The 13,840-nt window shown below is 44.8% G+C and overlaps 2 protein-coding genes across 3 annotated transcripts; one reads left to right on the top strand and one right to left on the bottom strand.

Annotated features, from left to right (window-relative positions):
- The first annotated feature begins 934 nt into the window (after positions 1 to 934).
- Positions 935 to 4,988, top strand: LOC130197599 (BTB/POZ domain-containing protein 2). Of its 2 annotated transcripts, none has more exons than XM_056420348.1 (9): positions 935 to 1,486; positions 1,606 to 1,725; positions 1,975 to 2,131; positions 2,224 to 2,329; positions 2,421 to 2,618; positions 2,746 to 2,938; positions 3,152 to 3,239; positions 3,346 to 3,444; positions 3,910 to 4,988. In XM_056420348.1, exons 1-9 carry the CDS (start codon positions 966 to 968, stop codon positions 4,069 to 4,071), a joined length of 1,644 nt encoding a protein of 547 aa, XP_056276323.1. In that variant the 5' UTR covers positions 935 to 965; the 3' UTR covers positions 4,072 to 4,988. The 2 variants fall into 2 exon arrangements, with proteins under 2 accessions (XP_056276323.1, XP_056276322.1); XM_056420347.1 differs by having other exon boundaries at positions 936 to 1,486; positions 3,346 to 3,492.
- A 240-nt stretch (positions 4,989 to 5,228) lies between these two features.
- Positions 5,229 to 12,910, bottom strand: LOC130197601 (elongation factor 2-like). Its single transcript, XM_056420351.1, is given in 15 exon segments — positions 5,229 to 6,439; positions 6,676 to 6,808; positions 7,144 to 7,326; positions 7,480 to 7,833; positions 7,997 to 8,239; positions 8,370 to 8,493; positions 8,593 to 8,788; positions 8,954 to 9,206; positions 9,482 to 9,587; positions 9,972 to 10,147; positions 10,256 to 10,278; positions 10,281 to 10,466; positions 10,535 to 10,716; positions 11,319 to 11,533; positions 12,828 to 12,910. Coding segments are annotated over 15 exon segments (2,571 nt in total). The 5' UTR covers positions 12,831 to 12,910; the 3' UTR covers positions 5,229 to 6,245.
- Positions 12,911 to 13,840: the final 930 nt, after the last annotated feature.

Below are 13,840 nucleotides of genomic sequence, written 5' to 3'. Positions count from 1 at the left end.
GTAGGACAAGTCCTCGTTTCTTCACTCTACCATGGATAACATTATTATAGGGTGGATTTGTATCAGGTTGACCTGCAGGTATAATAAGATAAATTTTAAAAAAACAGGAATCAGCCTGTACGTAAACCAACGTATCTAGTTTCAATTGTAGAATGTAAACTCTCCTATAACCCTCGTGTTCCCAGAAAAAATACAGAGCACATGATCAATACTAATCGCTTGACTTGCTCACATACATCGGGAAGTACTTTTGTATAATTAAGTGAATCCTAATATTTACTCTCCAAAGATTGCACTTTATACACATATTACAGCATAGATCCCATAAGGATAATAAGGAATATTTTATTAACTCATTATTTTTTATGTCCCAAAGTAATGTGTTTGCTCAATTACACAAGCAGTCATTTGTAATAGAACCAACGTCTGAGTGGCATTTTGCAGGCTCTATATGTTGTTTTGATGAACTGGGATTATTTAAAAAATACTTGTTTCATGCAATCATATTCTCATATTTATTCTTATATTTTGTTTAGTCAAATAGAACAACTTCAATATATGTGTGAGTTTACATTGTTTCTATCAAAAGCAAATCCTGAGTTGAAATGGGATCTGGCCAGTTGTGCCCAATAACTGTTGAAATAGAGGACTCTGAGTTTAGGCAGAGGTCTGGCCTATAATGGAACAGTTCTCAAACTCTCCTCAGAGGGGATGTTTAAAACCGGAACTCCCAAATGCAAATGATTGTGCCTCGCGATAACCCTAAAAGTAAATAGCCTATTTGAGATACAAGCAATCATAAGCAGACGTGTTTGCTATCGAATAAAATGGACCTCATGCTCAGGGGAGCACGTAGTAGTCCCAACGATCGCCGCCAGGGGGCAGCTCAGGGCCGCGACGATAGTCGAGCACGATAAATACTTAAAGCGACGAAGAGGGTTGTTTACGCCTACACTCGGTTCAAGATGGCTGCTGGAGACAACAGCGGTAGGCCTCCTTGCCTAAATTTCTCCAGTCCGGGTCCTTTGGGAAACAGCCAGCCCAGCAACAGCGTTTTCGCCATGCCGGCGTCCAACGGCGGAGCGCTCGGTGAGGCCGGCGGAGCGCAGGGAGCAGCGAGGCGGCCCAACCCGCAGGTGGGGCCTGGCGGCGGAGACAGCAACGGCGTTTCGAGCGGAGCTCAGCCGACTGCGCACAACTCCCTGCAGCAGTCCGCTGCGGCAGGTGCTGCGGCAGCCGCAGTAATGGCCACCCCGGCTTCCAACATGGCAACCACCGCAGCGTCAAACGCGTTGGCGTCCGGAGCACCGACCCCCACTCCGGCGGCTCCGTCTGTGCTGGTGTACCGAGAGCCGGTGTACAACTGGCAGGCGACGAAGAGCACCGTGAAGGAGAGATTTGCTTTCCTCTTCAACAACGAAGTGCTCAGTGACGTTCATTTTTTGGTGGGCAAAGGATTGGGAGTTCAGAGGATACCTGCGCACAGGTAACGTTACAATAAGACTGCCGGCAGCTGAGTTTTTACAAAATATTAGCTAGCTAACTGACTCTGAAAAGCGAAACGACTTCTTTGCCTCTGCTGATGCTGATTGTTGACGTTGTCAGGTTTGTTCTGGCTGTGGGGAGCGCAGTGTTTGATGCCATGTTCAACGGCGGGATGGCGACGACTTCAACGGAAATCGAGCTTCCTGATGTGGAGCCGGCTGCCTTTCTGGCCCTGTTAAAGTAAGGCGCGCGTGCCTTTTAAACTGATGGATTGGTGCCCTGAAAGTGGGCGTGTTTTTTGTTGTTGTTGACATTTTTTCATCACAGCATTTTAGAAATAACAAGAATTTGCGGTGAAATTACACTCAAACAATGTGACGCAACATTGTAGATGCATTTATTATTATTTTTAGAATTCATCGAACATACAAGTCAATAAGTTGGATTTTTAAAAAGCAATGTCTGATCAAACTTGTCGGCCTATTGCAGGTTTCTCTACTCTGATGAAGTCCAGATTGGGCCGGAGACGGTGATGACCACACTATATACAGCTAAAAAGTATGCCGTGCCAGCACTGGAGGCTCACTGTGTGGAGTTCCTCAAGAAGAACCTGAGAGCAGACAACGCTTTCATGCTGCTCACACAGGTCCGCTTACCCCAGCAATGAATGTAGACCAGTTTTTGCATGTGACTTGATGTCAAATGTTTATTTAATTGGTTGTGAATTAATTGTTTCAGGCACGGTTGTTTGATGAGCCGCAGCTTGCCAGCCTTTGTCTAGAGAACATTGATAAGAACACTGGAGATGCTCTCGCCGCTGAAGGCTTTACGGACGTAGATTTGGGTAATTACACCTTGTGTTTGTCATTGTCACATGTTGTTTTTCTGAATAACAGCCTAACTGACCATTGAGTTTCCACTTCTCCCTCTGTCAGATACATTGGTGGCGGTGTTGGAGAGGGATACTCTCGGGGTGAGGGAGGTGCGTTTGTTTGGTGCTTCGGTGCGCTGGGCAGAGGCCGAGGCTCACAGGCAGCAGCTGCAGCCCACACCTGAGAACAGACGCAAAGTGCTGGGCAAAGCTCTCACACTCATCCGCTTCCCTCTCATGACCATTGAGGAGTTTGCTGCAGGTGAATAGGAACACAAAGCAACCAACAGCGTAGCTTTACATTCACGACTGCCGTACTCTCCGCTAAAACCCCCACGCATCCTGTGTTTCTGAGCCTGATCCTCGGGTCCTGTCTTCGTCCCTTTCAGGTCCAGCCCAGTCCAGTATTCTGACTGACAGAGAGGTGGTGAGTCTCTTCCTTCACTTCACTGTTAACCCGAAGCCTCGCGTTGATTTCATTGACCGGCCTCGCTGCTGCCTCCGCGGGAAGGAGTGCAACATCACACGTTTTGGACAGGTGGAGAGCCGCTGGGGTTACAGCGGGACAAGCGACCGCATACGGTGAGTGAGGAGCAGCGTACTCGTGTTTTTCTTTTCTTCCAATGAAGTTAGTGATGTTATATTAATTTAAAAGCCATCAATGACGTTGTAAATATTTAGTTATTGTCTATGAATTGAAAATGCCTATGATTTTATACAGCCATGGTACATGCATCTCCACACTATCATACGCTCGCCCCTCTTGATGTGTTCCTGTTCGGTTTTCCCTCTCAGGTTCTCAGTAAACAGGCGGATATTTGTGGTTGGCTTCGGTCTCTACGGATCTATACACGGACCCACAGACTACCAAGTTAACATACAGGTGTGGACCCTGAACCCGTCACGAAGTGTGTCTGTTTTCACTGTACGTCGTAGGCATGTGCGATAACTTATTTTGGACATGTGTTTCTGTTTTTTTCTCAATGTAGATCATTCACACAGACAGCAACACGGTGCTGGGCCAGAATGATACAGGCTTCAACTGTGATGGGTCAGCCAACACCTTCAGAGTCATGTTCAAAGAACCGGTGGAGATATTACCCAATGTCAACTACACTGCCTGTGCTACACTGAAGGTCTGAAATGTGTTGGTGGTAATACCAGCTACACAAGCAGCACTGAGCTTGTTAGGAGTGCATTCCACTCTGGGAAAAGATCCATGTTTTATTTTTATTCATGATTTTTTACCCTCATCGTTTGTCTTTCAAATGTCCAAAGAAAGTGAGACTGGTAATCACAAGGGGCTTTTTTTGCTTCACCAACATTGTAAAAATCTAAATATATTAAAATATTCTCTCATAAAAGATAGAGAAAACAGAGAAGCTTTTTAAAAATAATAGTTATGAAATAATAATCTGTTTATTTGAGTTATCGATTAATTGACAAATCATTTCAGCTATCGTTTCTTTCCCCCCTTTGTGTGATTTTTAGAATATCTAATCCGTCACTATGCAGCGTTGGCTTTACTCCGTGTCCGTCTGTCTGTCTTGCAGGGCCCAGACTCTCATTACGGGACGAAGGGAATGCGGAAGGTAACGCACGAGTCATCATCTACTGGCACAAAGACGTGTTTCACTTTCTGCTACGCGGCGGGCAACAACAACGGCACTTCTGTAGAGGACGGACAGATTCCTGAGGTCATCTTCTACACATAGTCACCTCTGACATTGCAAAGATCTTCCATCAAATGTGACGACGTGACACCAGCGCGGGGGGTCATACCTCAGCAGCCGTTCTGGGGACTAATCTCTCAGACATCATACTGTTCCCTCCATATAGTGCACTACTGTTGGCCACACGGGAAGACAAATAGCCAAAAAGCAATGTAGGTCACTACATGGGGCGTAGCTTGTCATTTGAGACGCTGCCTCTCTTTATCAGCAGCTTCCTTTTATCCCTTTTGTGTTGTAGTGATGCCGCCTCTGAGACGGACATGACTGTTACCGACTCCACAAAGGAGGAAAAGAAGGAGGGAGGAGCCTCTCAGATCTGTCACAGTATCGATGTCACTGCTGTGGATTGACGGCATACAGCTTGACACTGAATTCTACTTAAGCTGTACGATTCCCCTTCCTGTACTCCACAGAATTAGTGCAAAGGAGTCGCAAACTGTATGAATGTACAGCTCTGCCAAGACAAGTTTCTCATCACCGCTCTGTACAGACCAGCATTTCATCAATTCCGCATCAGCTGTAACTTCCATAGACCGGTAGACCTCTTAGGCTTCATAAACTCTTTGAACCAAACCTCATGTTAATCTAGACGACATGATAATGGTAAGCAATTTCCAGGTTTCTACATAGAGTTCAATCTGTGATATCTTGTGTCCTTGCTTGGTAGTTGCCTATTCCCAAGTTACCTTGCACTTCTTGGCCTTGCATATGTTCATTTGGTTGTTCTATGGATGCACACTAGTTCTTCAGATAAGTTTCTTTTTAGCTTTGTTTTAAAAAGTGTGGATGGAAGAGCTTTCCCTCTTGGTGTGGAATTTAAAGGGTTGTATATTAAAGTGTCATTTATTAACATTATATATGTAACTTGAAATAACTATTGATTAAAGTGTGAAGAAAGATGTTGTGTTGCTATTGTTTTTAGAAAATCACCCATTTTAGGAGTAAAACTTAGCATGAAGTCTCGAAATAGCCCGGTTCTGTCCATCGCCTTCCAGCACCTTTTAAAACTCAAATAGATGGGCTGTGTGGAACTTTTTATTAATTTTCCATTCTTAATTGAATGACAAAGTACAACCCTGTGAACGAAATGGTATGAGGGAGTCCACAGTGCCGAAGTAATAGGAACACAATTTCAAGAATATGAATTGATCATATTTATAATACAAATAAAACAAGATAATCAAATAAAGATATTAAAACTCATACACTTATTTGCAGTCATTCAGTTTTCTTATTACACAATTTAATATTCTTACAAGTACTGCTTATTTTCTATTAAAAACAAAAGTTTATGTTACTGCTTATTTTCCATGTTTTGTGTTTTAACCCAATATTTGAAGAAACTGGTTTCTGGTGGTTGCCTGAAAACGTTTTTATTGTTTTAACAGTTTTTGTACAAAGTTCACATTGTGTTAACTAGTGAGCTCTATTTAAAGATACTGCTGGATAAAGGCTGGCTAGCTATTTGTCTCACAGATGAATTAGGAAGACTTAGAAGAATGGGTTCTCAATTTTCATTTCTTTGCAAAGCTAAGTAAACCATCTGCTGGCTATAGCCTCGGGCTATATTCATCATATAAATGTGAGAATGCTATTCATCTTAAATCGCAAATAAAATATGTTCCAAAATGGTGAACTATTCCCTGAAGTCCATTAGAGAAATGGCCAGAATCACAGTTGCATCATGAGTTTAATGTTTTTCTTAATTACATCCACTAATAATAAGACATACAATTTCTATAGCGCTTTTCATAGTACTCAAAGACTAAACAAAGGTTCAATCCAGAGAATTTGACTTCTGTAACACTTTATTGTGGTTTAATCTGGCCAAAATCCATTTAAATATGCATTATTGCAGTATCACAGTGCACTTTATAGGCCCATATGGCAGATGAAGGGGGAGGGGAGTGATGTGGAGGAAGAGAAGAAACATGGTAATCAACTGTTATCCCACTGTTCCCCAAAACCCTCGCCCTAGGCACTTGGTGTACTGTAGCTGTGAAATGGACAAACGCATCGCTGCTTTGACGAGCCTACAACAAAAGCTTGAAGCTTGAAGCTTTGCAATGTTTCTTTAAGCCTGTGCAAATATTTTAAAGTGCCCACGGGGTAAGGTTTAGAGATTGATTTGGTATTAAATAATCCAGACTCATTGTTTACAATTTGTCAAAGTAGTTGTCGAGGGCAGGAATGCCCTCTTTCAGACCTTTGCGTTTCCTAATTTCAGCGACAATCTGGCATGTTCTGGAGGCGGCGTCGCTGGGGTCTCCTTGAAGGATCTGCCAGTGGTCAAACACACACTGAGGAAAGGCCTGGCCTCCAGTGTTGCTGCGCAGGTCAGCTGTAAACCCTGGAGGCAATACAGATAAACACTCATGTTTTAAATATCTGACATTAATAAGGACATAACAAGCTGAAACCAAATCAATATATCAATACATTATAAAAGAACTACACATTTTATTGCATTACAAAAATTCATTACATTTGGGTGTAACTTGAGAATCGAGTCGGATTCATACAGATTTGTCCTGAAACTACGTAAGCGACTATGAGATCACACAAAGAAAATCCTCAAACACTCACCAAAGGACTCGTTGACCGGCAGGTAGGCTTTCACCACGAACATGGGCGTGCCGATCACTTGGGACTCCTCAAACACATGGCCTCGCTTCCTGTTCAGCACACCGTAGATACCCCCGACCACCTGCTCCGGGCACTGCAGGGACGAGACGCAGAGCGGTCAGACCGGAAATGTGGACGGGCGTCAGAGAATCGTCAAGCATAGTTATGATTATACACAATCCCATAATGGTACATTCAAAAAATGATGTGTTCCTGTTTTCCTTTAAGTGCCCTATGAGTCCTGCTTTCTACTTGCTGATCATAACAAAATCACTTTAAGTCTGATATCAATTATAACAGAAACTTGAATGTTACAATAATATTGATAGATTTACAAAACAGATTTGGGGTCATTTACAATTGCACCTTTTCACACTGTGTTTTTAAAGGTACACTTTGGAGGTAATCGGCCTCCACACACACACACACCTGTATCTCCACCAGGTATATGGGCTCCATGAGTCGCGGCTGAGCACTGAGCTGGCAGGCGTACAGGACCCGGCGAGCTGTGGGAATAATCTGTCCTCCTCCACGGTGGATGGCGTCGGCGTGCAGTGTCACGTCATGGATCTCAAAGCGAATCGCCCGCATATTCTCCTCACACAGAGCACCCTGCACGATGAGGACAGAGACCGCAGCCTCACGAACTCAAGCACACACTTTTAAAAGAACACTGTCACAAATGCATCAGAACGATGGTGTGTGTGTCTCGCACGAGGCTAATCATTTGAAATGTACTTGCAGTCAAAGTGAACTGCTGCCCACCTCTTTAGTTGCCCACTGGAAACCGGCCACGACGCTGTCCTTGATCTCGTTGAGGTACTGAACCCCTTTGGTCATGTCGATCAGCAGGTTGGCCCCGCTGCCGTCCGGGCCGAAGCACCAGATCTTCCTGGCCTCTGTCACCTCAAACTCGTACTTGTCGGTGAGGTAACGAGCACGGGCCTTGAGCTCCTGGCGATGGCTGACTTCCCCCTTCTCGATATCTTCAGCCAGGCCGTCGGGGAAAGGGCGGGACTTCATGAAGAGACGATTGTGCTTGTTGGGGGACTTGGACAGACACATCTGATCTGATTCTTCCATCACCGTCTCTCTGTAAGACACGACTGGGTCTGATTTCTGGAACCAGATGAAGAAACTGGCAGTCAAAATCCAGTGTGGTGATGGTGCAACAAAGTAAACAGCAAATGCACACTGGTTGTGTTTAATCTCCTGTCATATGTTTAAGTGTTTCAGAAAGAACTATTGTAAATTTAATACGTCTTGGTTCTCCGTGGCACACCTTCAGGGGAATGCAGGCGTGGTCTTCCTCCAGGTCCTTCAGGCAGATCTCCAGATGCAGCTCTCCCGCTCCAGCAACGATGTGCTCCCCGGACTCCTCGATGATGCACTGCACCATGGGGTCAGACTTGGCCAGACGCTTCAGTCCCTCCACCAGCTTGGGGAGGTCAGCGGGGTTCTTGGCCTCCACAGCGACTCTGACCACAGGGCTCACACTGAACTTCATCACCCTCAGGTTGTGGGCCTGCAGACAGAGCCAGAGTCACCGGGCTACAAGTGTTGTCGCAACGGGAAGAATTATGCCGACAGCAAGCAATAACTCAGTGTAAATACCAACTGATCTACAATAATTAGGAAAATAATAAATACGCTACGTGTTCAAAGGTGGTAATAGTCCCTGTTTTAACCAGGTACTGGTCTACTCCAACAAGACCCACGATGTTGCCACATGGGACATCTTCTATGGGCTCCACATAGCGGCCCATCATCAGAACGGTCCTGGATGAAGGGAAGAAAAAAACATTCATTTAAAACTAATTTGCTTTTCTTTTCTACCATCTCAGGCATCAGTTGAGTGTTTTTCCCAAACCTGCTCACCTCTGGATGGGTTTGATGTAAAGGTCCTCCTTCTTGCCAGGGGTGAAGTTTGGCCCCATGATACGCACTTTCAGGCCAGTGGACACACAGCCAGAGAATACACGGCCAAATGCGTAGAAACGGCCCTTGTCGTTGGTTGGGACCATCTTTGAAATGTACATGATCAGAGGAGCCTTAGGATCGCAGTTCTTAATACCTGAGAAGACAGGAGAGATAGTAATCCCTGACTATAGTAAAGCTAAAATACAACTTTAGGTCAAATGAGGTCATTATTTTCTGAAACCAAATCATTAAACGCTCCATCTCAAATGTCTTCTCCAGACTGTGAAGGTGTGTGGTGCTGTGAAAATGGTCCACTGGCCCATGGCGGCCTCGTCGTCCCCCGGCCCTTCATAGAGCAGCTCACAGCGGTATTTCTGTGCAGTGACGGGGGAGGGCAGGTGGATGGTGATCATCTGGAGCAGGGCCTCCCCAGCAGGCAGCCAACGCCGCATCACAGCCTTCAGCAGGGGCTTCCCCTCTTTCTGCTTGTCCTCCGAGTCGAGTTTCACATCCAGCTTCTCAATCAGTTTGGCTGTCTCGTCCTTCTTGAAATTCATGATGGCATCAAAAACCTAGACAGTGAGAAAGGGCAAAACGACAACATCAAACCGCCTCCCAAAGCCATCGCCTTGTAGTCATCGAGAACATTTGTTTGTGCGCTCTATGCGTTGTTTTCAGCCTCTTCATCTTAGTACCCTCCTGGTTTTATGCCTTTTCTATCAAACACTTTTATTTTGTTATCACTAAAAGGTGCTAAGTACATCCATGTGAAGGTCATCTGACAATTAAGGCCTGAATGACTCACGTAAACATATTAACTGTAGGTATATGTCACTTCTCCATTCACCTTAAAGATGGGGTCCAAAACGAGTTGGCTGAAGGTGCGGGGAAGTTTCTGTCCATCAGCACCGGTGGCAGTCTTACTGAACTTGCCGGCATTTGGATCGAAATATCTGTACATAAATTATTGCACAATATTATGACACTCAGATGATTGGCATCTAGCTCATAATGACTTTTAATTGTGCAATATATGCCAGTTATTATGAAAATATCTTGGTGTGTGCAAGAAAATGTTAAAGAGCAATTTAACACCAGCAGAAAGTCTAGGTTGTGCTGACCTCTGGGGGTTTAATGTAGAAGTGCCCTTCAGTGTGTGCTGTGTGCACCGTGCGTCACTGATGGGCGTGGTTACAGGTGCATCAGAGCACACTTCTGAGATAGAAGAAACGTTCAACTTCCAACCAGAGAAGGAAGTCAAACGCTGCTTTTCAGCCTCATGTTAAGTTCCTCAGTGAAGCATGTTTCTGTCTGGCCATGTTGGTCATCAGGTTTACCTTTCTCCCCACAGTTTCTTCATCATGTCCTCTACTTTCTTACACCTCGCTGCTGGTCCCAGTTGAGCATTTTTCGAAGTGAACTTTGTCACGTACATCTCAGCAAACTGCTTTAAGGTGAACGCCCAGCCGTGGAGGCCTAAGCCGAACCCAACGGTACCAACAACAGGGTCAATCTGAGGGAAAGAAAGGTTCAGCATTCTCAGAAACCGCAGCTAGAGTAAATGTGTAACAACACGTCGCAGCTATTATAGCATATCTTTGTGTCTGAGCATCTGCCTCACCATGATGTTCCCCATGGGGCCCCCTCATCCTCTCCATAGGTGGAGATAATGACATTGACGTTCTCTATGATGCGCTGAAAAATCTGGAAAAGTTCATCTGGCTCCAGCTGCAGCTCTAGCAGGGCCCGGTCCATCTTGTTCATCATCAGGACCGGCTTGATGCGCTCAGCGATGGCCTGCCGCAGCACGGTCTCTGTCTGCACACACACACCTGCCGGAGGACACAAACCGGTGAGCCTTTGGGAAGAGTGCGAGTGTGGGATGTGGAGGGATTATTACCCGAGACACAGTCCACCACTACCAGGGCTCCGTCAGTGACCCTCAGGGCCGCAGTGACCTCAGACGAGAAGTCAACGTGACCAGGAGAATCGATCAGGTTGATGAGGAAGCCGTTTCCATCTTTACTATGCTTGATAAACGCCATGTCGTAATCTCCAAGCTCATAGTACAAAGAGATGGCCCTGCGTCGTCACAGAGGGAACAGGAAAAGGCTTGTTCACTGTTCACCTATCACTACCACTACTAATTATAAGAAATGTAAAGACCTGGGTGGTTGAAATGAAGTTCAATTAGTCATCCCGATACTGGAATGAGCCACATGGTCCCCTAAACGAGGCAGACATGCTGAGTGGAGACTTTCCAGTTCAAATGCTTCAAACTGCCTTAGCTGGAATGATTTCAGTGAATATTTTATTTGTTAGACATTTGAGAAAGCAGCATCTCTGCTAACGTGCTACGCATCTTTGAACACGATATTTAAATAACGGAAGTAAAAAAGGAGTGAGGAAGTCGAAATGGTGGCCATGCAAAGGTTAAAATATAATCCGAGACCTGACCCTGTGGGAGTCTTCACGTGTGTCTTGTGAATAAGTTGAGCTACAAACCCCATGTTCAACTCGGCTGTGTGTTTTTCCGCTGGAACATAACTACATAACAAAACCTTTTTTACTCAATCATCTTAAATGACTTCATGTTTACTAGGATATTTGCCGTATTAATAGGTTAATATGTTGCACCAAAACAAAAACAGAGCTGTTTCTAAAGCCACTTCTCTGACACATACGTCGATTTGATGGTGATGCAGCGCTCCTGCTCGTCTTTGCGCGTGTCTGTAAAACGTGTCTCTCCAGCACGGGATGAAGCAATGATCCCCGCTTTGGACACCAGCGAGTCCGTCAGAGTGGACTTCCCATGATCCACGTGGGCAATCACAGAAATGTTCCTGATGTTGGACTTCTTGTCCATGATGGCACGGATCTGATCCATAGTGAAGTTCACCTGGAGGGGGTCACATTCATCCATTTACAGCCAGCAGAGGTTCATCAAATTCATCATAATATATGTATGTCCACTACCAGATCCCTGCATCCGGAAGTAGTTATTAAAAGAAAGAACAAGCAGGAGGGTGAGCACTGGATCAATACTTCTGGTTCCTAATCAAGCAACACCAGGAATGACTGAGTCACCATGCTGCAGCTGACTGGGCCGAGCGGAACCATTTCACGAGGGAAAAGGCATATCAGAATTTCATACCTTGAATTATTCAAATTTAATCGAATGTACATGTTGAATTTTATTTTAAGCAATATATGTTGCTCATGCTCAATCCTCCGAGATCACAAATACAAGACAAGGGAGGCCTACTATGTAGTAATACAATGTAATTATGCATTAAGAAGAGACTAAGGCATTTTGAAAAGATAACAAAGGCTTTTAAAGAGATGTTTGTTGAATAGGGAAATCACAGTTTCACTGCAAGCCTATGTGGGCTTCAGTAGCATTCATGTATTTGTTGATATGAAAAGATAAGCAGCATAATTTTACATCATGTCTATTATGTAAAATGTCTACTCCACGTAAAAAATATAGAAATAGGAAGCTTGGGGATTCCCAGACATTGACCGAGACAATCAAATACTATTACATAATAATAATAATTTATTATAAGCCATTAGAAATCCCCATGGAAGCTAATCTACTGCAGCTCTCGCTGTCAGTGACGTATAATATGTCATAATATGGTGTCACCTGCTATGTGAGAGAGTATATGCTGAAGGCCCAATGTAATCTAAACTACAATTGAGTAGAAACATGATTCCGCATAAGTGCATTGGACGTGCCAGCATCTTTCTCACAGCCTGTTAACACGTGATGTGTGTGTGTGTGTGTGTGTGTGTGTGTAGGTGTGTGTGCGTGGGTGTGTGTGTGTGTGTGTGTGTGTGTGCGTGCGTGGGTGTGTGTGTGTGTGTTTGTGTGTGTGTGTGTGTGCAGTCAGAGCTGCAGCTCGGTATTAAAGTTCTATGCCCGTCACGGTGAGGCAGAGCGGGCCGAGCAGGTGAAGGCCCTGCTGCCTTATCAGCTGGCTGCAGCTGCGTATGTCTCCACAGACCGCCTGCAGAGCCTTTCTATGACCACAGGACGCCCCCAGAGCATCGGCATCCTTTTCACACACAGCTGACTCATTGCAGCGTGTTGCACCGAGTCCATTAAGGTTGCAGGCTGGGGCGCGTTTAACCTCCAAAAAATATATTAAAGACACAATCAATTGCGAATATTTGCCCAGTATACTCACCATTTTGTCTGCAGATAGTTGGTCTTTTCGTGTAACGGCTTATTTCTGTAACACACTGCCTCGGAGGAGCGGCAGTCCCGCTGGTGACAGGAGAGACGCTGCTGCTGCTGCGGGCGAGCTGGAGGAGTTCAGTACCGCGGCTCCACCAGCAGGGGGCGCTGCTACTCAACAGTCAGGTCCCATTCCCGTCCGGATGTGTGTCCACTGGTGTGCTGCTGACTGGGTTTCGATGTGTCCCCGAGTGAGAACCAAAAATAACACCACCATGCATTTTCAGTGTTTTGATTACATTTTCTGCGACTGTTTATTATTTTTAATCATGAGGCCCTATGAAAGCAAAAATGATTGAACTGGAGTCAAAAGCTAAAATGGCAGTTAGATTACTGCTTAACATTACTCTGCTAAACTAGACTATAGTTACCTTTTTAGCAGGACCAATGTATCTGTGTCATATCTCCATTAGTTAATTAAACTATGTGATAACAAACCAACTTATCAGAATATTAGTGCATACTGCTACTCCTCCTCCTCCTCCTGCTGCAACTAGGATACTCCTCCTCCTACTACTACTACTACTACTACTACTACTAATAACAATCATAAGAATAAGAATAATACTAATACTACTGCTCATCTTACTACTACTCCTGCTGAGAACATGTATCTTGGCCATGATCTTCATCACAGGGAAAAGGTAATTCAACTACAAGTAAGAAGTCGTATCTTTTGGTTCAAGCACATGCCGGGTATCACTCTTGTAGGCCGACACTTGCCTGTGACTCAGTTGGTGTTCAAGCAATGAGTACAGAGCTATCCGGTGGGATCCGTTCCTTCTGAGAACACAACTCCCTTAATGGGTTTATGATCAAGGAGAATTGTCAGACAGTTGTCTTTTTTCTTCTGGGAAATTGCAACCTTGGGAGCCAGAAGAAGGGCCATTTTGTGACCTAGATTTGAACGGTTTATTCTCTTTATTGTGGTTATTTTTAGAACATGTCAGACTTTGATTGAGC

The sequence above is a fragment of the Pseudoliparis swirei genome, chromosome 8, assembly GCF_029220125.1.
Source record: "Pseudoliparis swirei isolate HS2019 ecotype Mariana Trench chromosome 8, NWPU_hadal_v1, whole genome shotgun sequence".
NCBI lineage: Eukaryota > Metazoa > Chordata > Actinopteri > Perciformes > Liparidae > Pseudoliparis > Pseudoliparis swirei.
The sequence above is the reverse complement of the archived record's forward strand: the minus strand, read 5'-3'. Positions and strand labels throughout refer to the sequence as shown.

Excerpts from the sequence above, each read along its gene's own strand:
- LOC130197599 (XM_056420347.1), top strand. The coding sequence starts at position 966 with ATGGCTGCTGGAGACAACAGCGGTAGGCCTCCTTGCCTAAATTTCTCC. Across the intron at positions 2,132-2,223 it reads CTTTCATGCTGCTCACACAG|GCACGGTTGTTTGATGAGCC; the intron begins GTCCGCTTACCC and ends TAATTGTTTCAG. Across the intron at positions 3,493-3,909 it reads CTGCCTGTGCTACACTGAAG|GGCCCAGACTCTCATTACGG; the intron begins GTCTGAAATGTG and ends TCTGTCTTGCAG.